The 27,496-nt window shown below is 40.9% G+C and overlaps 1 protein-coding gene across 1 annotated transcript in view; it reads left to right on the top strand.

Annotated features, from left to right (window-relative positions):
• dmxl2 (Dmx-like 2) overlaps positions 1-27,496 on the top strand; it is a 152,559-nt gene that overhangs the window by 15,023 nt on the left and 110,040 nt on the right. The window contains exons 2-9 of the mRNA XM_068017998.1: positions 9,906-10,031; positions 11,874-11,945; positions 20,144-20,222; positions 21,158-21,299; positions 22,121-22,187; positions 22,425-22,603; positions 23,875-24,058; positions 26,138-26,312. Coding sequence (XP_067874099.1) covers positions 9,906-10,031; positions 11,874-11,945; positions 20,144-20,222; positions 21,158-21,299; positions 22,121-22,187; positions 22,425-22,603; positions 23,875-24,058; positions 26,138-26,312 — 1,024 coding nt within the window. The remainder of the gene's footprint in view (positions 1-9,905; positions 10,032-11,873; positions 11,946-20,143; positions 20,223-21,157; positions 21,300-22,120; positions 22,188-22,424; positions 22,604-23,874; positions 24,059-26,137; positions 26,313-27,496) is intronic.

The raw sequence follows: 27,496 nt of genomic DNA, 5'->3' as shown, positions 1-27,496 counted from the left end.
GTTTCTATTCCAAAATACTTCATTGGTTGTGAAGTGCTTTATGATGTTCTGTAGATGTGAACAGTGTTATATAAATGCAAGTTCTTTTTCCTTCTCCCCCCATTTAGGATTCTTGATATTGTGCTTTCACTTTTAAGCTCACTTCTTCCATTAGTCGCCTTAAGGGTAGAATTTCTGCAGGGTCTGTCCTGACTGTCTACTGTAATCATGGCAGTTTGGTGGGAACCTTGGAGAAAAACTGTAAACTAGAAGATCGTGAGAACTCCAGCAGAAATTCTAACCATTAATCTTGTTTCTGCTATCATTTTAATAGCTGTTAATGGGGATTGCTGTAATTTTCCTCATGTGGATTAGAAGCCCGTTTGAATTCTTAGTACATTATCCGTACCTGTTACTGAATCAGGATCTGAAAGTTACATTAATTAAATGTGTGACTACTGTACATGAGAACCAATTCCCAGTCTAAATGTGGAGATGTTTATTGGATAATTCAACTTCAAAACATTACACTAATAAACTAGATAGAATAGACACTAAGTAATTTACAATGTATTGACCAAGAATGCACCAGTCATATCCAACTGTACTGAGCTTGTAGTTATTTGGGAGGATAAGATTTAATAATAAGGGTTGTAAAATCCATTTTAACCATGCAAGAAGTGCTTTTAGAGGTCTGTTTGGGATCACCAGAAAATTCTAGTTGTAGTATTTGTTTGGAAATTGATAAATCAGGAGATTAGCCTTGTTTTGAGGTGATGGAGTCTACATTTGTAGTGTGTAAAATATTTTCATATTAAATGCAATATTTAATAGTAACCGTAGCACTTAAAATTAAGCTGCTTCAGTTTTTCAGATGGGTTTCTCCATTGTATATGTTGCACAGCAAAATTGCACACATGCCCCAAATTACAAGTGATTAAAAATACCCACTTTTTTGAAATGTAAATTTTTAAAAATGAAATCTGTAGGACATATTCTTATCAAAGACCACCTATAAAATGCTTTCCATGTAGTGGTAAGATAGCTATTGACAGCTAATTTTTTAAAATTCTCTTTCACTGTTGTTTTGAGCATATGATTGCTTGACATTTTTATTGGTGCACATTGGGTTAATTGACAGATGGCTCTAAGCAGCAGGGTGGAATCAATGGAAACAGTACTGATTGGAGTAACAGGGTGATTTACAAGCTTTTTGAATTTTATTTTCACTCTTTGCGACAAGCCAACGGCTGTCCTTTCAGTTATTGTGGTACCCATTTAATTCAGTTTATTATATTTATTGAAATGGAAGGAGCTGAAGATTATTTTGAATATAACAATGAAAAACTAAAATTTGTGGAAAACAATTAGACATAGAAATTAAACTTTAATTTGAGGAGAAAACTCATATTTTCCTTTTCACGTTATCAGTATCAGTTTGTGATTTACTACATTTAATTTTTTTGTATTTTTGAACTCTGATATGCTTGGATATCTATTCATAAAATTCTTACAATTTTAGTCTCAACTTACCTGAGTGTTTGCAGTAGTTACACAGAGGATTTTGAATTCAATTTCAACTATTGTGATTAAGCCATTAGCCATGTGGCTAATGCATACATTGTGGCTTAACCACACATTATTGCAGATTATTTGAAGATCTTGTGACTTCCTTAACATTATGGCCTTTAATGCATAATGCTATGTGCAGCATTTTGTGTACTCTCCGACACTGAAACATTGAGTTTGAAATCTTGATTACCCAGTTATGCAAATAATAAAACCTAAGCATATCACTAGTCTTCAATAGTTTGCACTGATAACCCAACATACTGTAAAACATTCAGTAATACAGTACATGTTATTTTAAACACTACCAGGAGCAAATAAAATGATGAGTATTGTTCTAAATTCCCTCTCTTCAAGCTCCACTGGCCCTCAATCTCCTCTGCCAAAACTGCCATTACTCTAAGATTAATCTGGAGAGCAGCCATAGCTACTGGTGTCTTTTCTCCACTATGAACCATCTTCTTAAACCCCTCTCCCTGACTTCTCCACCCACACCTCTAACAACATGTGAGCGTTACCAACGTAGAGACTTGAGTATTTTTGAAAATAAAGACATTTTGTCGAAGCTTTTCGTCTTGCACTCATCAGGACAAGAATACTAATGTAAGGGAAGCAACAAATTTAAACTGTATGAGAAGAGAGTGCTGATTGGTTGGTAAGTGGACTCTGGTAGAGGCATTGCCATGGAGAATGCACCAGTTTATGGTGACTGACAGTTAACTGCCAAGCTTTGTTTGAAATTTGAACCAGGCAGCTTGACTCTGGTCAAGGCATTGCCCTGAGGAATGAACCAGTGAACTATTTGTTCAGCTGCATCGCCCATTTGTTTGGTTCCACTCGTATCTATCCAATTGTAGTAAGGGTATCCACGCATGGCTTCTCTACCCACCTATAAATAATTGCATTGGGAGTCCCTCAGGGATCTATTCTTGGTCCCTCCTCTTTGTCATCTGCGAGCTACCACTCAGCAACATAGTGCAGACAAACAGCAAGCTTTTGGGAGGGAGAAAGAAGTCGAAGAATATGTTGATGGAGTTAGATGAAGATTGGTGGGAGGAAGCTTGTGTGGAGCATAAATGCTGGGATAAACCATTTGGGACGATTGACTTGTTTCTGTGCTATACACTTGATGTAACTTTTTAAATTCATTTGGGGGGTGTGGGCGTCCCTGGCTAGGCAAGCATTTATTGCCCATCCCTAATTGCCCTTGAGAAGGTGGTGGTGAGCTGCCTTCTTGAACCACTGCAGTTTTTCTGGTGTAGGTATACCAACAGTGCTGTTAGGAAGGATTTTGACCCAGCAACAGTGAAGGAACGGCGATATAGTTCCAAGTCAAGATGGTGTGTGACTTGGAGGGGAACTTGCAGGTGGTGGTGTGCCATTCATCTGCTGCCCTTGTCCTTTTCGGTGGTAGAGTTTATGGATTTGGAAGGTGCTGTCGAAGGAGCCTTGGTGAGTTGCTGCAGTGCATCTTGTAGATCAGGGCTGTCCAGCATCCGGTTGTAAATTGTACCCGGGGCTGTTCCTCATCCTCATCAGGGGCACGTGACTGGAGATGAGAAATTCCACGTTGTCAGACCGGCTTTTAAGAAAGATCGCAAATCAGTTTCACAATTGACAGGTCCTGACATCGGGAACAGCAGCTTCTGAACGTCAGACAGACCCCGAATCTGTCTGAAGTTCAGAAACTGCTATTCCCGATGTCAGGATCTGTCAGCTGTGGAATTGACTTGAGATTTAAAAAAAAAACTGATCCATCTGCTGAGCGTTCCCGCTCTCTACAACTGTCAGAGAGGGAGAAAGGGGGGGGGGGGGGGGCAGAGAACGAGAGGGGGAAAGTGGGGGGGCAGAGAGCGAGAGGGGGAAAGGGGGGGAGAAGGGGGGGCAGAGAGCGAGAGGGGGGGAGAAGGGGGGGCAGAGAGCGAGAGGGGGGGAAGGGGGGGAAGGGGGGGGGAGAAGGGGGGGCAGAGGGAAAGGGGGGGAGAAGGGGGGGCAGAGAGCGAGAGGGGGGGAGAAGGGGGGGGCAGAGAGCGAGAGGGGGGGGAGAAGGGGGGGCAGAGAGCGAGAGGGGGGGGAGAAGGGGGGGCAGAGAGCGAGAGGGGGGGGAGAAGGGGGGGCAGAGAGCGAGAGGGGGGGAGAAGGGGGGGCCAGAGAGCGAGAGGGGGGGAGAAGGGGGGTCAGAGAGCGAGAGGGGGGAGAAGGGGGGGGCAGAGAGCGAGAGGGGGGAAAGGGAAGGGGGCAGAGAGCGAGAGGGGGGAAAGGGAAGGGGGCAGAGAGCGAGGGGTGAAAGGGAAGGGGGTCAGAGAGAGTGAGTGAGTCAGCGGGGACAGAATGACATCTATCCAGAATATTCCGCATTGCTACAAGAGTGTACGGGCAAACAGTAACTACTTGTGCAAGCAAAAGAAATGCCAGGTATCTGACTAAATTAATGTCTAATATAATGACCAGAAAGTAAGTTAATAAATTAGTCTTCTCATTTAAAGCTTTTTTGCAAAAATGCACGTTTGTTGATTTGATAGTAAGATAAATTTTAATGCCTTATCTTTCCTAAATTGTCTCACCAGCCCCCCATGTAAGATAAAAATTATAATCTGGCCCACCACGCGAAAAGGTTTGGATAACTCTGTTATAGATGGTACACACTGCTGCCACTGTGCGCCAGTGGTGGAGGGAGTGAATGTTGAAGGTGGTGGCTGGGTTGCCAATCAAGTGGGCTGCTTTGTCCTGGATAGTGTTGAGCTTCTTGAGTGTTGTTGGAGCTGCACCCATCCAGGCAAGTGGAGAGTATTCTATCACGCTCCTGACTTGTGCCTTCTAAATGGTGGGCAGGCACCGGGGGAGACAGGAGGAGAGTTACTCGCTGCAAAATTCCCAGCCTCTGACCTCTTGCAGCCGCATTTATGTGGCTGGTCCAGTTCAGTCCATGTTTGGAACAAGGCTGTAATGAGTTCAGGAGCTGAGTGACCCTGGCGGAACCTAAACTGAGCATCAGTGAGCAGGTTATTGCTGAGCAAATGCCTCTTGATAGCGCTGTGGACAACATCGTCCATCACTTTGCTGATGATCGAGAGTAGATTGATAGAGCGGTAATTGGCCGGGTTGGATTTATCCTGCTTTTTGTGCACAGGACATACCTGGGCAGTTTTCCACATTGCTGTTGCTGGAATGTTGTCAGGGACCATAGCCTTTGCAGTATCCAGTGCCTTCAACTGTATGTCTCATTCCCTAAAGGTGATGACAAAAATGATTTGTTCAGAACTAGCATGACCTCAATCTTCTTTCTTAACAAGCTGACAGCTTCTTCAAAGGGATCTAAGCTCAGTCTGGAACCCCATTTGTATCCAGCATAATTTAACTCCGGATGGACAAGCTTGCATCTGATGGTGCTTGATAAGGAATCTTGTCCACGATTCCTGGAAATCTAAGCTCTATTTTGGTGGGGTTTCTCATGAGTTCAGTTAAGTACGAGCCATTCTGTGCAAATGCTGTTATTTTGAGAAACTGCAACATTTTGTTTTAACAAAAGTATATGTTTTTAAAATATACTTCCGTTTAAAAAAAAAAGTTGCACAGTTACTCAAAGATTTTTTTTTTAACTTAACTAGTAATCTAGAAGCCTGGATGAATAATCCAGAGAACGTGGATCTATATCCCATCACGAGCTTGAAAATTTGAATTCAGCTTTTAAAACGTTGGCAATAAAAAGGCTGATATCAGTAAAAATGATCATGAAGCTGTCAGATTGTCATAAAACCCAACTCATTCACTAATGTCATTTTAATAAAGGAAACCTGTTGTCCTGATGAAATGTGGCCTATATTCACTCCAGTCCCATGTCAATGTAGTTGACTCTTAATTGCCTTTTTAAGTGGCCTAGCAAGCATTCCATTGTATTAGGGCAAATGAGGTGCACAATAAATAAGGCTATTTAAAAAAGCAAGCTAAGCACTGGGGCTCATTGCTGGAGAAAGAGAATTGAAAAGCAAAGAAGTTATATTAAACTTGAATAGAATCTTGTTTAGACCGCACTTGGAGTACTGTGCAGAGTTCTAGTCTTCATATTATAAAAAGAATATGGAAATATTGGTGAAAGTGCAAAAAGATTCACAAAGATGATACCAGAACTGAGAATATATACTTACCAAGAAAGGCTGAACAGGTTGGGGCTCTTTTCTCTAGAAAAGAGAAGGCTGAGGGTTGATTTGATAGAAGTCCTTAAAGTAATGAAAGGGTTTGATAGGGTAGGCATAGAAAAAATGTTTCCACTTGTTGGGAGTCCAAACTAGAGGTTTTATATACAAGATAGTCAATAATAAATTCGATAGGAAATTCAGGAGAAAATGTTTTGACCAAAGATTGGTAAGAATGTGGAATGCGCTACCACAAGGAGTAGGTGAGGCAAATAACATGGATGCATTTAAGGGGAAGCTAGATGGCACATGAGGGAGAAAGGGATCGAAGGATATGCTGGGTTAGATAAAGATGGGTGGGACATATAGAGCATAAATGCTGGCATACACCTGTTGGACCGAATGGCTTGTTTCTGTGCTGTAGACTCTATGCAACTAACAAAACCTAGTTCAACTGTTCCACTAGTTCCCTCAATTCCTCCAGTGCCACTTGTAAGCCTGCGTGTCTGACATCTAATCTTGGATGAGCCACTGTTTCCTCTGAACATTGTGATTGCCAATGCCATCGTCTTCAGCTTCTGCCAAAACCCAGGATACTGTCTCATGCTGAATCAAACCATCTGCAACCTCAGCGTCCAATTTGAGCTGAGTTTCCAATCCCATCTTCCTTTCCAATCCCATCTTCCTTTCCAATCCCATCTTCCTTTCCAATCCCATCTTCCTTTCCAATCCCATCTTCCTTTCCAATCCCATCTTCCTTTCCAATCCCATCTTCCTTTCCAATCCCATCTTCCTTTCCAATCCCATCTTCCTTTCCAATCCCATCTTCCTTTCCAATCCCATCTTCCTTTCCAATCCCATCTTCCTTTCCAATCCCATCTTCCTTTCCAATCCCATCTTCCTTTCCAATCCCATCTTCCTTTCCAATCCCATCTTCCTTTCCAATCCCATCTTCCTTTCCATTATAAAAGACTTATACCTTTGTAACATAACCCACCTCCATTCTTATCTCAGCTCATCTGCTGCTGAAACGTTCACCCGACTATCAACAATTCCAGTGCTGCCGTAACTGGCCTCTTGTGCTCTGCTCTCTGTAAACTTCAGCTAACCCTTCTTTAAGAATTCATTCTTGGGATATAAGCATCATTGGCAATGCCACAATTTATTTCCCATCCTTAGTTGCCCTTGAGAATGTACTGGCGAGCAGCCGCCTTCAGCTGCCAGTGGTCATGCAACAATAATGATATATGTCCAAGCGAGGGTAATATATGACTTGGAGGGGAGCTAGGAGGTGAAGCTTTCCCATGCACCTGCTACCTCTGTCCTTCTGGATGGTAGAGGTCATGGGTTTGGGCGGTTCTGTCGTGGAACTTTGGTGAGTTGTTGTGGTTCCTCCTCTGATCTTACTTTCTTTACTATCAACTAGATTAACTTCCCTTCTGAATGACGAGCTGCAATCAAAACGTTGCAGTGTGATAGAATCAGAATTGATTTATGGGTCGAAAATTGTGTATTAAACTTGTTGGAGAAGTTAATGAGTGGAACGTTCAATTTCGGCAGGGGTAGACGGTAGTGGATTGGCCACAAGGGAAAGTGAAATTGGGTGGGATTGTTACAGTTGGACAGTCCATTACTGCCCATTTTATACTCCCAGTGAAGCACAAAGTTCTGTCCAAATAACTGAGATTGATGGGTTGTGATGATATCCATCCACCATAACTCTAAAGCTTGTAAACTTTCCCCAGTTGCAACATTCAACTCATGGGTTGCTAATCACATTTGATTTCCATTGGAGCACATATTTGTTGAAGATCGTTGGAAAAGTGCTTGAGGTATAGAAATCCTGAAGAAGAGACACAGATCTCTCCTGACCCTGAATTGTAGTTCTTTAACCTGTTGTGTTATTAATACCAAATGGAATTTGATCTTGATGCAAGAGAACTGAACTGAAAGTAGTGTGGAAATGAGGTAGAGCATTAATGGTGTTACTGTTCTTCATCCAGGGGTAACATGTTCCCTATATACTACAGTCAATAACTAAATGCTGTTAATAAAAAGAGACACATACAAGAGTTGTCAACATAGTCACCGTTCAATTGATCATGATTTTTGAAATATTTCATTCAACATTTTGGAGAGGTTTACTGCTAACATTTATCATTCTGCCTTACCTCTCTAATTGTGTGCATTTTTAAAAGGCAGAAATCACTTCTGTTCTGCTTTTTACTCTGGTTAAACACCAAAGACACACCAAATGGCCAGCAGTGAGTGCTGTTTGCATCAAAATGTGCAGGTTGTTCTTGCCATCCCCTCCGACTACCAGTTATCTATTTTGCATAATAATTTCAAAGAAATTTCAAGTGCTCTGTGTTGGAGTGTTCCAGGAATTGACTCAATGGATAATGCAACTTAGTGTAGTGCTGAATTTAATTATGTTGTTTATGTACTATATTGAATATAGCTCGTGATGTTAAATGTCCGTATGACTGCCTGCAGCACTGTTAGCCTTGCATGTAGGAAGTACTGATGATAAAGTCAGCAGTGCTCCATACAGTGATTCTGTAAATCATACTAATATTTTTGAGGGTATTGTCTATTGCATACTAAAGCATATTGCTTTTTTTAATGTGAAATAAAGTGTGTGTTTGTACCCCAATTGCTTTGAATTGAAGTTAGATTGTATTAAATGCAGATATATTTTCCAAACACATCAGTTATATTGGCGATTTTCCAGCTCCTTGTATTGTTGACATCATTCCTGAATAACTCGTACTGCATAAGCTGACAGAATTAACGTTGTAGACTTCTGCTGAAGGGCCATAAGCAGTCTTTCCTTGGTTAACTTTTACAAAGGTTTACAGCTTATTTACTACAAAATAAATAATTTAACTTTGCAGTTCTTGATCGGAAGAAAACCCTAAGTGGTATCAACTAGTAATCATGGTCTGCTGCCTGGAGTCCTACAGCATCGTGCCTATTGAATCTTTGATTAAAATTGGCATAGTGAAAGATCTGGATAAGGAGCAGTGTTCGTATGTGTTTTGATATAGTGCTCTGTGTGTCTTGGGATGCTGTATTAAATTGCTGGAGCTGTGTATAACATTATCATTTATATGTCAGTATTAATTATTGTGTGAAATTGAACTGTAAATTAATAAGAGGAATAGATATTTTGCCAACAGCTGGTAACTGTGTAATGGGCAAATCTAGTAACAGCTCTTTATTGATGAAAGATGCTTATTGCATTTCTTCTACTGTGAATATTTGTACTTAAAAAGTATCTTTTATATATGAATTGGTGAGTTATTTCTCACTCCACAATAATGTTGGCCATTTCCACGGACAAGTACCCAGGTGCTCCCAATCATCTCATTTCCGCTATCAAAGAGACTCTTTACTGATACTCTGGGGTGCACTGTCAATGACTCCAGGCCTGCTAAAATAGCACCCTTTCTGGTTCCAGACTTGTCTCCCCAGCATAGCAGGTTGCTGTAGATTACAAGTGTGCATTTTAAACTAATGGATAGCCTTGCTCAACTTTTGAACAGGTAGATCAGCTGATTTGCTGAGTATTGCTCCTGCTGTTTCAAAAACATAAAAGGTACAAACTAAGTAAGTAAATCTGAAAACTAATGTGTTGGATGCATACCGATGCAGTGGGAAACACAATAGAGATTAGGCGGATGAAAGGGTAGAGTTACAGAAAGAGAAAGGCAGTGTCAGCAAAATAGTATAGCAGAGAGATGAACAAGAGGAATTGTGTGAAAGACAGAGCAAGGATAAAAAGAAAACATGAGACAAACTGAAGGACAAAAAGAATTGGTAGACATTGAGAGAAAAGTTGTAGAGAGAGATACGATTTATTTTTATCTGCACGCAACACCATGGGGGAGTGGTGTGTGCGTGGTGGGGGAGGGGGTGTGTGGTGTGGGATGTGTGTATGTGGGAGGTGTGGTGTGTGTTTTGAATATACCAATAACAATGCCTTCAGAAATGTGTCTAATGTATTCATTTTTTGATAATTTTGTAAATACTGAATAAGATTTGCCATCATGGAAGTCATTGTGATTTAACTTCAGTTATCATTCATGGCAATCCTGTTTCCCATTAAATTAATTCTCTTCATTTACTTGTAGCTTCTCCCATGATCTCGTGAAGCTTTAATTTAGCTAGAAAACATTTGTGAGGTTAGTTAATTGTTACTTATGATTTCTACTTTGCCAGGCATATGCGTCAGGATGTGACATAGTGATTCTTGGAAGTGACTTTGAATGTGTTCAGATCATCCCAGGTGCTAAACATGGAAACATCCAAGTTGGCTGTGTGGAATGCTCCCTTCAGCAAGGCAGGGTATGATATTTTTGGACTTGAGTACTCTGCTCTACCTTATATCAAGAAATGTTCTAACTGTGCTAAATACAGTGCATATAATATGTTTAAACTTTGTTCATTTACGGATATTTTATGACTGTGCTTTATCTGAGAAATATGAAATATTTAACACTATTCTATCTAAGGATTCCAAATAAACCTTAGGGCCACATCCTTTAGGTCCAGAGACCATAACTGTGGTTGTGCTGAATAAAGGCTGGGGGGCAGCCACGAATCTGCTGGGGTAATGGTGACGTTTAATCAGATAAAACTGCAGCTTACCCGAGCAGATAACTGGTAAACTTCCTTCAGTTTGAACATTTAGGACTAATTCGACCAATTAAGACTTTGGCCTCTTGGGTTAACTAGAATGAAGAATCCTAGCCTCAAGTAATCCAAGATGGCTAGTTGCTCACGTGTAGTTGTCTGGAGTATAGCACATCTGCTTGGCTCAAATATTCAATTACCAGTTCTGTCCTGGTGAGTTGACTTGGGTCAGAGCTTCCCTCACAAGTCCTGTCATCTCGGACTTGTCTTTAATATAAAGAGATTTCTCCCCCACCCGCTGCTGGGGCTTATCCACAAGTTATACAATTGATTTATGTGCTTGAGCCTTGTCCATGTCGACGACAGGTATGAGGTGCTCCTTATAAGCAGCATTGTGAGCAGTACAATTTACCATAAAATGTAGGAGTACATTGCCATAATCCTGCTGACCACAGTGTGGATGTACACCGTTTTGCATTGAATAGTATTTCCTTGAATTGAAATTGCGATGTTAAACCTTGCCTCATTGCAGCCCAATCAAGATAAATACAAACCCCTGGATATATGAGCATGTGCTCCCATACTCAGCCCGATGTCTGGTTCTGGGGGTTGGGGATGGGGGCGGACAATTGGAGCGATAGCAGCCACCACGGAACCAGACACCAGGATTGCTGGGCTCGATCTTCCCAGCAGAGGGGTAGCTCCGTGGCGGCCCCTCTGCCGCTCTGCAACGGGACCCGAGTTGGCATATTTAAAAATTATATCTTTGCATGAATTAAAATGTAAGCCGTAGCGCTCTTACCTTCAGTTCCCGATCTTCAGCACGAAGTGCAGCATTCATGCATCTTTACTTTCCCATATAGAGAAACCTGGCGCCACCGAGGTGGGCAAGGGATGAACTCTGCATTCTGTTGGGTATGTGGGGCGGGAAGGGGTGAACACTGCACTCTGGGTATGGGGATGAAGGTGTGAACTCTGTGTTATGGTGTGCTGTTTGCGGGGCTGGCAACCTTTTAAAAATGGCCCCTTCAACAGGTGACGCTGTGAACAGTGTTGCCAAGTCCGCCCCCGCCACGTGATTGGGTGGGGCGTCTGCCGTCTATATGTAAAGAGGCTGCCCGCCGCATAATCGTGGCAGCGTGGGTCCCGTGGGAGACTGCCATCGTGTTCCGCACCTGTTGTCGCACCCGGCAGCGGGGCTACAAAAATCCAGCCTTTCGTCTCCAGGAAATGCCTTCCAGCAGCTGTTAACTCCTGATTAGATATGCAACAGTATGATCAAAGAACCTACACAGTTTAGCTAGTGTTGATTTTGTTTTCTCTTAATGAAATAGTTACTGTTTGGTAAAGTGAATCAAATAGAAAGTTTAATTTTAGATAGATATAAGGAATGTGTTACCATATCACAAGTTAAACTGCAGTGATATTTCATAACATGATGCCTACTGAAATGAAATTGTAGTGCTGGAAATTGGTGTGACTTCCATTATATACACATGACTATAGGACCATGTGAGATCAGTGAATAAACAGCTTTAATTGTGTCATTTTTAGATTGCTGCTTCTTATGGGAACACTGTTTGCATTTTTGAGCCAGTACCTGTAAGTCATTACAAAAGGAAACTTGTAAGTATTCCCCACTTACTCCAGCTGTTCCTTTAAAAATAAATTGCAATGCAATCCTTTGTTAATTTTCATTAAAGATGAGCCTGTTATCAGTTAAATTTCTGTAAATTATGCCATTGTAAATTATATTATATAATATCTTAAACTATATATTTTCTTCACATATGTGGCAAGATTGGAAAATAGAGGAAATAATTTTTTCAGTGTAAACCTTACAGAAAATAAGCTGTTCCACTTTTAGTTTTAATAATATTTTTTGATCTAGACCACTTGTATTACTCCAATTTTTAAAAAAAAATATTGATAAAGTCACTGGAAGGTCTTTTTATCCTTTGAATTCTGATGTTGTCCAAAAAAGATAGACGACCAAGCCTTTGCTGCTTTAACAAAAACAGATCTAGAATGGAGAATTGTAGTTTCATCATGGATAAATGAGAAGTATGCCAAGACCACACAAACCTCTTCCTCATACCAATTCTCTGCAGAGGAACCTTCCAAGAAACCTTGGAGAAAGAGACTTACTGAGCTCAGTTCAGCTAAAATTCTCCTCTGAATCAAAATTTGCAGTTGTGCAGATATTGCTTCAGTTTTAAAGAGGGCCTGGAGTAAGCTTTTTAAAAAAAAAAATCCCACAGTGAAATATTTCACCCTTGTTCCAAATCAAGTAACCTCTAGCTAACAAGCTGGTATAGTATTATAAAGGAACAGCCAGTAGAGTTTTATACTTGTGCCAGTGCACTAATAATGGTCAAACATGAAACGGGGAGTTCTGGATCTTTGTGGCTCACACTGAGAAAAGTCAATCATTGTTTCAAATCCAACGGAACCGAACTCGATAGAAAAGCATTTAGCTGCTATTTCCACATTTTAGTCTCCCTCAAGAATGGGAGAAAGATGATCTGCTAAGCTGTTGTCTCCAGTTAGTAGCTGTGCCAGTTTCTTGTGCCATTCTGCTTTCTGTTCAAGCTAGTATAGGTTGTTCTCTTTTAATATGATATGGCAGTTAGCATCAATGGTATTCTGTGTTCGTATAATTCACAGTTTCACAAGTACCACTAATGAATTCAGTATAAAGGTAGAATTACAGCAACATTCTTTACTGCTGTATCTTGATAGTTACTGATCAATTTCAAATAAGACCTATTTTCCTGACTAAGCAGATTCCTGAAATCATTATTTTCAAAATTTTCTGGAAACTGCCCCAATTGTACTGCATTCAAACTGCAGTATGAGAATTAATGTATTGAAGGGATGGTTGAACAGAATCTCCTCATCCCTGATACTTATGTTGCTTTTTTGAAGAATAGCCACACGCCACTTTTTAAGCTCCTACATCTAACTTTACTAAGATGGAGAAAAAGAATTTGTCAAAATTATTTAGCCAGTCCAAAAATACTTCTGATCCCATTTATAAAATATATTGCCCTGGATTTTGATGTCAGTGGCAAAGGAATGGCACTTGCTATTCACCTCCATTGCAGCTTCCTACAGAGTTTTTGTGGGCTTCTCAGCATAGATTTCCTCTAATCTGGCATCTTTTTCAGCGTGCTCCCTCTATATGGTATCGGTGACAGCTGTGAGCAGGGCAAGAAACAGAGTGGGTCTTCAACCAATCATATTGAAGAACCCTCTTTGAGATGTGCAGATTCCAGACCGGGAAGTATAAAGCAGAAAGTATAAATTAGATTTTAAATTATGTACAAAAACCTCCATAAAGATTGGGAAATACAGATGGGATTAAGGAAGAGAGATACACAAGATGGAAAAAAGAGGTTATTTAAATTTTTTAAGAAAGTCTCCAATACTAATTTTCTTTGAAAATGAAAGTCCACACTTGTAAAATTAATTTTTCCGGGGAAAGAGGTCATTCAGAAGGGAACGGTAGCATAGTAGTAATGTTACTAGGCTAGTAGTCCAGGGGTCCAGACTAATGCACTGGGGACATGAGTTCAAATTGTAGCATGGCAGCTGGAAGAATTTAAATTCAATTAATAAATCTAGAAAAGAATCCTAGTCTCATTAATAGTCATGAAATTACTGGATTGTTGTAAAAGCCCATCTGGTTCACCTCATGTCTTTCAGGGGAGGAAATCTGCAGTCCTTACCCAGTCTGGCCTACATTTGATCCCAGACCCACAGCAATGTAATTGACTCTTAACTGCCCTCTGAAATGGCCTAGCAAGCCGTTCAGTTGTAGGTGGCTCACCAGCACCTGCTCAAGGGCAATTGGGGATGGGTAACAAATGCTGGTCTTGCCAGCAACACTCTCATCCCCAGAACAAATGAAAAAAATAATTATCACATGCCATTTAAAACTCACTCCTGAATGCGCCAATCCTAATAGTTTTTCAGCCACTTTTCATGCGGAGCTAGTGGGAAAGTTCAGCAAGTTCACCCTGTTGTAGTCATTTCATTGCCGAGTCTGTTGATGAGAACTGCAACAGCACACCCTGTGGACGAGAGGGGTATCTCTGACAGCAGCTTCCAGATTTGCACGTTTAAATGTGCATGTCCATGTCAGAAGTCTCTGTCCGATTTATCTTGTAATAACAGTGTGCACTGATAGCCTTGCTTATAATTAACACACAAAATCTGGACCATTAAAACTCTTGTATCTGAGTGTACTTCCTGTGTCAACTTTTTCTGTTATAAATTCCTGTGTTTACATTTATAATGCATACTGCCTATTTAAAACTGTCACACTCTAATTACACTCTCTTGTTAGTGATGTTTTAGTGCCTCGGTTTTGTGTCTCCCAGCTCCTGAGCTAGTATGGCAGAGAAAGATATATGGTGTAACGGATTCTACTTCTCTGCTTCCAAAATTCCCTGAAGCTTTGTCAAAATATGATCTAAAACTAAGGATAAAATTAAGGAACTCCATAATATCATTAGTAGCATCCCCAATACCGAACACCTGTTCCTGCTGGGGGACTTTAATGCCAGGGTTGGGGCCAACCATGACTCATGGCCTTCCTGCCTTGGGCGCTGTGGCATTGGACGGATGAATGAGAATGGACAGAGACTGCTTGAGTTGTGTACCTATCATAACCTCTGCATCACCAATTCGTTCTTTCACACTAAACCCTGTCACCAGGTTTCTTGGAGGCACCCAAGATCACGTCGTTGGCACCAGCTGGACCTCATCGTCACAAGGCGAGCCTCTTTAAACAGCGTTCAAATCACACGCAGCTTCCACAGTGTGGACTGCGACACCGACCACTCCCTGGTGTGCAGCAAGGTTAGACTCAAACCAAAGAAGCTGCATCACCCCAAGCAGAAGGGCTGCCCGCGCATCAACACTAGCAGAATTTCTCATCCACAGCTGTTACATGTTTCTAAATTCACTTGAAAAAGCCCTTCAAAACACTCCTACAGGGGATGCAGAGACCAAGTGGGCCCACATCAGAGATGCCATCTATGACTCAGCAATGACCACCTATGGCAAACGTGTGAAGCAGAATGCAGACTGGTTTCAATCTCATTTTGAAGAGCTGGAACCTGTCATAGCCGCTAAGTGCATTGCACTGCTGAACTACAAGAAAGCCCCCAGCGAGTTAACATCCGTAGCACTTAAAGCAGCCGGAAGCGCTGCACAAAGAACAGCCAGGCGCTTCGCAAATGACTACCGGCAACACCTATGCAGTTGTATTCAGCTGGCCTCTGACACCGGAAATATCAGAGGAATGTATGATGGCATTAAGAGAGCGTTTGGGCCAACCATCAAGAAGATCGCCCCCCACCCCCTCAAATCTAAATCAGGGGACACAATCACTGACCAACGCAAGCAAATGGAACGCTGGGTGGAGCATTACCTAGAACTGTACTCCAGGGAAAATGTTGTCACTGAGACTGCCCTCAATGCATCCCAGTCTCTGCCAGTCATGGATGAGCTGGACATTCAGCCAACAAAATCGGAACTCAGTGATGCCATTGATTCTCTAGCCAGCGGAAAAGCCCCTGAGAAGGACAGCATTACCCTTGAAATAATCAAGAGTGCCAAACCTGCTATACTTTCATCACTGTATGAACTGCTTTGCCTGTGCTGGGATGAGCGAGCAGTACCACAGGACATGCGCAATGCCAATATTATCACCCTCTATAAGAACAAGGGTGACTGCGGTGACTACAACAACTACCATGGAATCTCCCTGCTCAGCATAGTGGGGCAAGTCTTCGCTCGAGTCACTTTAAACAGGCTCCAGAAGCTGGCTGAGTGTGTCTACCCTGAGGCACAGTGTGGCTTTCGAGCAGAGGGCGGCGCAGTGGCTAGCACCGCAGCCTCACAGCTCCAGTGACCCGTGTTCAATTCTAGGTACTGCCTGTGTGGAGTTTACAAGTTCTCCCTGTGTCTGCGTGGGTTTTCTCCGGGTGCTCCGGTTTCCTCCCACATGCCAAAGACTTGCAGGTTGATAGGTTAATTGGCCATTATAAATTGCCCCTATGGACAGGTGGGGATGTGGTAGGAATATGGGATTAGTGTAGGATTAGTATTAAAAAAATGGGTGGTTGATGGTCGGCACAGACTCGGTGGGCCGAAGGGCCTGTTTCGGTGCTGTATCTCTAAACTAAAAAAACTAAACTAAACAGAGAGATCCACAATTGACATGCTGTTCTCCCTTCGCCAGCTACAGGAGAAATGCCGTGAACAACAGATGCCCCGCTACGTTGCTTTCATTGATTTCGCCAAAGCCTTTGACCTTGTCAGCAGATGTGGTCTCTTCAGACTACTAGAAAAGATCGGATGTCCACCAAAGCTACTAAGTATCATCACTTCATTCCATGACAATATGAAAGGCACAATTCAGCATAGCAGCGCCTCATCAGACCCCTTTCCGATCCCGAGTGGCGTGAAACAGGGCTGTGTTCTCACGCCTACACTGTTTGGGATGTTCTCCCTGCGCTCTCACATTCGTTCAAATCTTCAGAAGAAGGAATTTTCCTCCACACAAGATCAGGTAGCAGGTTGTTCAACCTTGCCCGTCTAAGAGCGAAGCCCAAAGTACGGAAAGTCCTCATCAGGGCACTCCTCTTTGCTGACGATGCTGCATTAACATCTCACACTGAAGAGTGTCTGCAGAGACTCATCGACAGGATTGCGGCTGCCTGCAACCAATTTGGCCTAACTATCAGCCTCAAGAAAACAAACATCATGGGACAGGACATCAGAAATGCTCCATCCATCAATATCGGCGACCACGCTCGAAGTGGTACAAGAGTTCACATAGCTAGGCTCAACGATCACCAGTAACCTGTCTCTCGATGCAGAAATCAACAAGCGCATGGGAAAGGATTCCACTGCTATGTCCAGACTGGCCAAGAGAGTGTGGGAAAATGGCGCACTGACACGGAACACAAAAGTCCGAGTGTATCAAGCCTGTGTCCTCAGTACCTTACGCTACGGCAGCGAGGCCTGGACAACGTATGTCAGCCAAGAGCGACGTCTCAATTCATTCCATCTTTGCTGCCTCTGGAGAATCCTTGGCATCAGGTGGCAGGACCGTATCTCCAACACGAGTCCTCGAGGCGGCCAACATCCCCAGCATATACACCCTACTGAGCCAGCAGCGCTTGAGATGGCTTGGCCATGTGAGCCTCATGGAAGATAGCAGGATCCCCAAGGACACATTGTACAGCGAGCTCGTCACTGGTATCAGACCCACCGGCCGTCCATGTCGCCGTTTTAAAGACGTCTGCAAATGTGACGAAGTCCTGTGCATTGATCGCAAGTCGTGGGAGTCAGTTGCCAGTGATCGCCAGAGCTGGCGGGCAGCCATAAAGGTGGTGCTAAAGTGTGGCGAGTCGAAGAGACTTAGCAGTTGGCAGGAAACACGACAGAAGTGCAAGGAGAGAGCCAACTGTGTAACAGCCCCGACAACCAATTTTATCTATAGCACCTGTGGAAGAGTCTGTCACTCTGGAATTGGCCTTTATAGCCACTCCAGGCGCTGCTTCACAAACCACTGACCACCTTCAGGCGCTTACCCATTGTCTCTCGAGATAAGGAGGCCGAAGAAGAATGTATGACTTTAAAATGAAACTGAATTTTCCCCTATCTTCTCAGCCATTGTCACTTGAACACCACACTGGGCCTTTAATCCCTATCTCTCCTATGGAAGATCAACTAGTTCTAATAAAAACCCTGTCTTTGTGTGCATTTCCAGTCTGCAATCTTCACCTCATCTTGTCGTTATTTCTGGTCACTTTTGTATGTTTACATAGGTATTTTTAATGTTAAATGTTACCAGTTATAATGGAAATTCACATTGTAAGCACGTTTCTGTGATGCTGTATTTATAGGTTGTGGCCACTGAGTCATAGAGTTATACAGCACAGAAACAGGCCCTTCGGCCCATCGTGTCTATGCCGGCTATCAGGCACAGCATTCTAATCCCATTTTCCAGCACGTGGCCCTTAGCCTTGTATACTTTGGCATTTCAAGAGCTCATCTAAATACTTAAATGTTGTGAGGGTTCACTGTGTGATTACACTTCAAAAAAAAAGTACTACATTCCCTGTAAAGCACTTTGAGATGTCCAGTGGTCATGAAAGGCACTTTCTTAATGTAAGTCTTTTTACTTGCAACAGAAATCCTTACTACTGAAGCAGTGTGGAAATAAGAGAATCCAAAGACTAGATTTAATATATTCACTGGAGAGTGACCGCAACACTGCTACGAACACACAGGAGCTCAGAGAAAGTGTTGGGATTGCTTTAAAAAGTCCTCTGACACAGTGTGAAAGATCTACTTGTACTACTGAAAATTGAGCTAAAAGAGGCCTAAATCAGTGACTTGGTTTGTTGAGCTACATTTGTATTCCTTGAATAGGCAAGATTAATGCTATGAAGAGTGCAGAGAAATATCCAAATCCTAAAATAAAAGCAAAATACCGCAGATGCTGGAAATCTGAAATTAAAACAGAAAGTGCTGGAAATACTCAGCAGGAAATACTAATAAAAACTGAAGCGTTAACTCTGCTTCCCTCTCCACAGATGCTGCCTGACCTGCTGAGTATTTCCAGCACTTTCTGTTTTTAATCCAAATCCTAAACATATGCTCAATATCTGTTTCTCAGCAAAAATCAGATGCAACTTGCCCAACTCCAACATGATTTTGCCTGCAATTAATTTCAGACTGATCTGTGAGGTCACATTGTGAATGATAGTCTCCATTGTCTATCTGTCTAGAATAAACTGCACTACTGGTGACTTATGGCTTGTTTCTGAGCTTAATGTTAGCAGAGTTCCAAGGCTTGGAGCACCAGTTAATATGGAGCAAAGCTTAGCCAGCACAGTGGAATTTGAGTTCGAGTTGCAAGACTCAGCCTGTAAGGTCTGCATAATGAAAGGATTTGAAACCATTTTGTATGTGATATAGAACATGCCATGTCAAATTGCTAGAGTGTACCTTGGCTTAGTGTTTGCCATTGCCTGGTACAGACATCAAGATGATCCCAATCATCTAATTTCCAGTATCAGTGTGTCAGTACAGAAAGAGAGTCACTTTAAGGCGCGTTGTCAGAATGTCTGGCCGCCACAGTTACCTCTTTTTGGATAATGAAGATCAAGATAGCCTTGTGTCAGAGCAGAGAGCACAATGCCGTGACCCTAGTTGTTTAAAATAATTTGTGTATTGATTGACGGAGAATAATGCATGCATTATCAAATGGCAGGGCACCTGGACTTGGCAGTATAATTGCGCTTCCTGCTAGAGTAGCTGTCACATTATGGACTTATTTGTTTTGCATAAAATTGTAGGACATTGGCAAAACAACTAACAATGTGACTTCCAGAACTCAAATAAATACTTTAATCTTGAGGTATGCAGTTTGGCAGAATTATATTGGTGCTTGGCTTAACTTTCGAAAACAAATTGTTTGTGCAACGGAATAGTGTATCATATTAGATTCAACTCTCAGCAGTTGAGTTTCAGTTGATATTAATTCAATTGGATTTTGTGTTTGAAGCCATTTTCTCTTTTAATGCATATAGAAATTTGAAAGCATCAATGTGAAAATCCAATTCCTATAATTTTTCAATATATCTGGGTGATAACAGTTTAAAAATGAAATTCAAGCCCAAATTGCTTTCTTTGAACTATTGGTTGTTTGATAGGCTTCATTTATTTCCTTTTTGAAATAAAATTGCTTTAAAATATTTATTCTATCTTTCAAAAAAAAATACTATCCAAAACTACAGGTCCTAAACTATCAATGGCAAAAGACGGGGCAGTTTTTTCTCCAGTCTATGGCATACAACTTGGCTTGGGATCCGCAAGGTAACTGAATTTGTATGGTGAAATGCTGTTCTAGTAACTCTACTTAATGTAATTTTGTTTTATCTTTTTTAAAGTTTCAAAATGGCAGTATTACGTAAATAGAAATTGTTGTTGAAACACACTCTTCATCTGGATTTGTTTTTTGATTTATTTTTTAAAATGTGAATCTTAAACTACTGTGGTTAAAGAAAATAACTTTTTTGTAACTTTTGAATTAGTTTTTTATTTTTTCCTTGTCAACACCTAAAGAAGCATGCAAGACTTCAGAAAGATATTCTTTTGGTGCTTTAAAGGAAATACTAGAGTGGACATTGTGCAGATGCAGTGGAAGCAGGGTATCTTGGTGATAGAATATATTTTGGGTTTGAAGCTCTGCAGTTTAACATTTGGAACTGCTCCAATTCAAGCTACTTGGAATTCTATAGCTGCAGAACTTTTGTTTGCCCAATACAGAGTGCATACTCCAATTACGCAAGTCCAAAAAGTTTACATACAAGTTGGCAGAGACAAGTCTCAGGAACCCCCAAAGATTGTCCAAGGCCACTGCTAGAGTTTCACAAGCTAAAACTATGTTACTTATTAGCACAGAGCACTGGTAAGCTACCTGCTCATTGTCAAGGTAGGAGCATCCTACTTGTTGGGCAGAAGCTTTCACGTTCCTGAGAACCAAGTGGGAAAATTCCCAGCCCAGTGACTCGTTTACTTATCCAGATTCTATTAGTGTTCTGGAGTGTTGCATGCCTGCCTGGTTCAGGTATCAGATTGTGAGTTTGACACCGAGTTCATTTGAATCTGAGCTTCCATTTCCAAGAGTACCATCTTGTCTCCAAAGAAACCCTGTTTACCTCTATCAGGAGTGCAGTTTCTAATCTGTGGTCTTCAGCTGTAATGCTAAATTAGGCTTGCATTTATTGTAATTTTATTCCTTTTTGTAGGTAACCAGTTATTGACTGCTACAGATCACCTACAGTTATGGTCGCTTCCCTCTGGTGACGTTCTGGAGGAAGAAAGTAGTCATGCTGAGGAATGTAAATTACAGCCAGATTTAAATGATTGGAAATGTATCTGGCAGTGCAAGTAAGAACCCATCAAAACATCATAATTTCCTTAAAGTTTAATTCTTTTGGTGTCTTTGTCCACCTGGTTCAATTGGAAGGATATCCATCATTTTAAAAGGCTTTCGGGTAGAACTTCTGTATGAAGGGTGCCTTATCTGACAGTCATATTTTGTTTGTTTTCTTGTACTGCTGACATTTGTTCTGTGTGTAGACTGCCTTCTCTGAGTTCTACTGTGCTATATTTCGGAATTCTTGACTGAAATTTTTTATTTTATAACAATTATGAAACGCCTGAAATCTTGGGGTATGCCAGGTCAAGGATTTTTTTATTAATTACAAGAGGTACTTTGTCAATTACCACCACCCTCCAGGATCTATACACACTGGAACAAGAAGTGCCAAGGCTGGCCCAAAATGAGGCCTGTCGCCTCATTAGCATTATTTATGTCCGCTGTCGAACTGCTTGCCTCACCGTCTAAATGTATGTCCTGGGAGGGGAGCCAATCACTGGCCAGAAGTTCTGAAAGTGCAGCACTCCTAGCAGTGAAGTGTCAGCTGAATTATGTGCTCAAGCCTCTAGAATGGCATTTGAATCCACAACTGTCTGACTCAGAACTGAGAGTGCTACCACTGAGTCAAGGCTGGCACTTTATTACCTTTAGAATCTTTGTTGTAATTGAATTAATAATTTTCCAAAATATGTTTCCAATTCTTGTTGACACAATTAACTTTTGGATTAGTGATAAAGTTACATAACCAGTCAAAACGAACCTTTCCATCAATTAAAAACCTGATCTGTTTGAATATACAACATTAAAATATCCAATTTTGTCCATTTAGGACTGCTACTCCAATATATCTCATGAAGTGGTCCCCTGATGGAGAATACTTTGCAACAGCAGGAAAAGTAAGATTTTGAAAAATAAATTCTTGCCTAATTGAGCAGTAGCATTTATTTTATGTTTTAGCATCAACTGCATGTTTAAAAATTTGAAGTGAATTGTTGAAAAATGTAGCCGCTAAAATAAGATTACTAGCTGTATTTGTGAAACGGTAACTTCAATATGAAGGACTTGATTTTTGTAAATGTTTACTATTTCTAGTTCTATCACCAGATGCAATTTTTTTTTGTTTTTCTGTGCAGGATGACTCCCTTCTGAAAGTATGGTATCTTACCACTGGCTGGAAGTCTGCAGTTGTAGGTGCAGAAATTCTTGGGGAGAAGAGTGCTTCTACTTCTGTACACTTCTCCTTTGTGTACTTGGCACATCCTCGTGCAGTAACGGGATTTTCATGGCGGAAGACTAGTAAATATATGCCAAGGTTAGAGACATGTTCACTTTCATCACAGTAAATGCAGTTCGAGTTTACTATTTGCTATTTGGATTTTGGATAGCTCAACTTGTTTAGAAGCCAAAGTGCAAATTAGCCCTTTTAATGGGACAGTATTGAGTGATGTGTTGAATTAGCAAATTACAATGCATTTCGGTCTTGCCCAGAAAGACAATAGGGATGCAGTGGAATTTAAAATGCCATAACAGTGCAAAGGGGTGTTTTTCTGAGTTCGAATTAAGATGCACAGGAACCTTTGCTTGGTTTCTGGTCTGTTGTGTTCTTGACATGGCAGTACTTGATGCTGATAAAGGATGGAAAAACTTCCATTTCCAGTACTGCTGTCTCTTATCTTGAAAATGAAGTTCGGAAGGCAGTTCCAGGTTTGAAGCTCTGTCTGTGTTGCATTAGCTAGCTCAACTAGGACTATGATTAAGGACACTGCATTTGGACTTAACTCCCAGGGTTTACTGGTGGGAAAATCAGCAACAGTTTCCAGTCCTGATTGCCATATAGTGATGCTTCATGGAAATGCCCATATGTGTGGACATTGGGTGAGAATAGGATTGTGCTTGGCTATGATGGCTGCTGTGGTTGAACAACCTACTGGCACTCACTGTGAAGACTCACATGTGAACAATAGCAATTTGAGTGACCTATTGGAAGGTGCCCTGCATATTGGAACTGTACCCCAAGAAAGTGTTAATTGTTTTAGGATGGGAGAAATGAGTTTGACACAAATACTTTGTCCCTCTATTTCCTTAAATGATCAATTAAATATGAAAACAAAAGTAAAAGATACTGGAGAGAAAAAAGATTACAGTGTTTCAGCAGGAAATTGTACATCGTGTCATTGGGTCTCAAGTGGGAACGGCACTTGCTGTGCAATGTTTGCATTATCTTTCTGTATCCTGTGTAACCTTTTCACATTTCTGTGGATGGTTTCACATGTTTAGAGAGAATACCGAAGAGCTGAATGGTAGTCTTTGAAAAAAGCTTGACATTGCTTGTAAACGTGAGGTTCTGGTGTCTTTTATCATTAGAAATCCAAATAATATAAATCTAGCTGGTCTTAGATGAAGCTAAGTCAAAAAATACTTACAAAAATTTCATTCTGCATCCACTATAATTCAGTCTTGCAAAGCCTATTCTTGCTTTAAACTCTCTGACTGTGTATGTGTACTGGAAAATGACTGCAGTAAAATAGAAGAGCCTTCTGCATTGGATTTGGAGTGTGAGATTCCAATATATTCTGTCTGCAGGAGTTCTGTGTGCAATGTACTACTGACTTCGTGTCAAGATGGTGTCTGCCGGCTGTGGGCTGAAACCTTATTGCCAGAAGATAGTCTTCTTGGGGGACAAATGACAGAGTCTACCATTAGTACCTCAACTAGCAATCTTCCTTACGGTGGAAGTCAGAAAGACAAAATTCAACATGCTCTGGAGGTAATCATTTCTAAAGCTTTAAAATGGAAAGAGAGTTTAGATTGAAATCATAAACAATTAGTATGCTTTGTTTCATTCATGTCAATTAATCAGTACGAATCTAGTTTGCTTGTTTTATGCTGCGCCAATATGATGCTTCATAGTACTGACAGTTCTTACACGTGTAAGAAGAAAAATGAGTCATCCATTTGAATCAATAGATTATAGGAAGGAAATATATCTTTTTGCTTTGTCAAAGGTAATTTTGAAGTAAGTACAAGTGATTTGTAATTCCAAGTTGATACATTTTTGAAGAACTATGAGGTAAATTTTGTGAAGTCCCATGCCACCAGTGGGGCATTTGCACATGTGGCCGTGCAAAACTTACACCCATGTGCCAACCTAAAAGGTGTCGGTGTTGGTTTTTACAAAATATTTATGGTTACAAATGCAATATTCTGGTATGTATGTACTGCTGTTTTCTTTGTTCATGCCAAAATTGTTCAGACATTGAAAGGGCATATTTCAGTGTTTTCAAAAGATTACACGTCTCTTTACAAGGAGAGAGATTTTTTAAAAAGTGGAGCCTTTTTTAAAGTAGCTAAAAAGATGAAATCATAGTATGTCATTTAAAAATGGACATCTAACCTAAACATTGAGCTGCAACTTGTTTTGAACCCAATTTTTTAATAGCACAACAGGCTAAATATTGTTTCTTGCAACCCTCCTGATTCCCCATGGCATTGCTCACTGGGCCTGACTCTAGTTGTGATGTTTCATGTTGTCACACCCTTGATCTGCGAAAGGATCACAGTGGGGATAGTGCTGGGGAATGTAGTAGAGTCTTCAAACTAAAATCATTGGACCTCCTTGAGGGAAGCAAGGATGTGCTTGTTTTTCAGTGCTGGGGATGTAGTGAACAGCTTGGAGAATTATTATGTTCCTGATTCTGCAATGTGAAGGCAGCATTCTGGAAGAATTAATTTTTTTCAATCAGGTAATAGATGTGTTTTCAAAGTATTAGAAATGCCCTGTCACCATGTGCTGCAGCTTCCTTTTTGCCAGTTTTGCTGTTCTTGATCCTGTTCTGTTTTAGACTCAGCAAATTTATTGGCCTAATCTGTATTCTGGGAGGTTTAATCAATCAAGGTGACACCAATAGTGATACTGCTGTATAACTTGGAATCTTAATCCACGAGTATGATGTGCGCAAAGTGACTCTAGTCTAATGTGGGAGTCTTTGAGCCTTTTCTTTAAGATGAGGTCCAGTTACACAATGCAAACCAGATACTTGAAGAGCTCAGGTTCAGCTGTCCCAAACAGAGTGTCAGGCCTGTGCAGGATATTAGAGGTATTTCTGAAATAAGTTGGATCACTTTAGTGTTTTATTCCTGTGAATTATTTAATTTTTATTCATACCCAGTTGGGTCAAAAATCCAGATGACAGCTGAAACCAGTTTGTTAAAAAGAAAGCAACAGCATTGGTTTGTTGTGTGGAAAACTGCAGCTGCCAGAATGATATTTTTAAGAGAAAAAAATAAGCAATTGAATGGTTAAAATGTCTCTTTTCCTGATAGACACGAAAGTTGAGCGAATCAGCATTAATCACTTAAAAGGTAGACGTTACATGAGTTGATCAGAAAAGTGATAGATTTTATGCTCGCAAACTTAATGTCTGCCGCATGCTAGCTGCAACTTTATTAATCCTATTGATTTCTTGTAGCACCATGCATCAGAATAGATACCCGTAAGAGACGCTGCTACAATCTATATTAAGAATATTGTGTTTCTATGCATTTCCTGTCATCTTGTACCATTATAAATCCCTTTGTGCTATAAAGACTTTCTGACACAATACATCGAATAAGATTTCATGGTGACAGCATTACATGTTGTGAGTGGCTCATTTATATTTGGTGAGCAAAGCCTGGTTTGCCAGCAGTTGTTAAAGTTTGAATCTGCAAAGATAGAAGATCCAATCATCCATACCTTGGGGAAGACTGTTAATTATTTTTAAATTGTATTGGCCCGAGGTTTTAAAATTTATACTCTTAATCTAAATATTAGTGCACCGGTTAATTGGGTTAATGTGTTTTGCAGACAATTCACCATTTAAAACATCTAAGAAGTCGTCGTCGCAGATCTTCGGTTCTCGCTGCCCATATGGAAGTTTTGCCAAGCCAACTAGGATCACATGAAGTCCACAGACAGATTTCACACTATGCTAATGCACTCTGTCACTTTCATATTGCAGCAAGCATTAATCCTAATACAGGTTAGGATTAGTAAAACTAGAACTGTAATTGCTTTAACCAAACTAAGATAATCAGACCCATTTTTAATACAAACTAACTGACTGTTGAAAGGTGACAGTAACTTTCTTGAAGCTAGAATTTCACCCACTGCCCGGCAAGCACAAGATGTAGGAGGATTTTAAATCATCCAAGTCACTTTTCTCACCCTAGGTCGTTTAGTTCCCAGCTAGTGATATTTTATCTTCACCAACTTTGAAGGCAGGCAGTTGGGAGCCTAATTTAAATCTGAAAGTTGTGGCCCAATGACTTAATCGGTGCCATAACATGATTTTTATGATTATTTGGGGAGAATAGGTGTGAAATCGCCAGCGAAAACTGGTATGATGCAGCAAATTTGCCAGAAGAGGCTTAGGTAAGTAATTTTTTTTTATTCTTTGGTACGATTGCTTGGGAGCCAGGAGGAGCAGGAATGCTCCTTAAGGGCAAATCATGTTCAAAAAAACTCAAGCAAGTTATGGAGAATCTAAAACATGGGGCACAGTCTCAGGATGAGGGGTTGATCATTCAGGACTGAGATGAGGAGAAATTACTTCACTCAGGGTTATAAATCTTTGGAATTCTCTACCCCAGAGGCTTATGGATGCTCCATCGTTGAATACACTTAAGGCTAGGTAGGATAGACAGATTCTTGGTCTCTCAGGGAATCGAGGGATATGGCAAACGGGTGGGAAAGTGGAGTTGAAACCTAAGATCAACCATGATCATATTGAATGGCAGAGCAGGCTTGTTGGGCCATATGGTCTACTCCTGCTCCTATTTCTTGTGTTCTTGTGTTAATGAGGTAACAGAAAGGTTGACGGGGGTGATGCGGTTTAAGTGGTGTACATAGACTTCCAAAAGGCATTTGATAAAATGTGACGTAATAGGCTTATCAGCAAAGTTATAGTCCATGGAATAAAAGGGACAGTAGCAGCAAGGATATGAAATTGGCTGAGTGATAGGAAACCAAGAGTAGTGGTGAACAGTTGTTTTTTTGGACTGGAGGAAGGTATACAGTGGGATTCCTTTGTGATCGGTGTTTTGACCATTGCTTTTCTTGATCTACATTAATGACCTATACTTGGGTGTACAGAGCACAATTTCAAAATTTGCAGATGACACAAAACTTGTAGGTATTGTGAACTATGAGGAGGTTAGTGATAAA

Source organism: Heterodontus francisci, chromosome 38 (genome assembly GCF_036365525.1).
Source record: "Heterodontus francisci isolate sHetFra1 chromosome 38, sHetFra1.hap1, whole genome shotgun sequence".
Lineage (NCBI taxonomy): Eukaryota > Metazoa > Chordata > Chondrichthyes > Heterodontiformes > Heterodontidae > Heterodontus > Heterodontus francisci.
The sequence above is the reverse complement of the archived record's forward strand: the minus strand, read 5'-3'. Positions and strand labels throughout refer to the sequence as shown.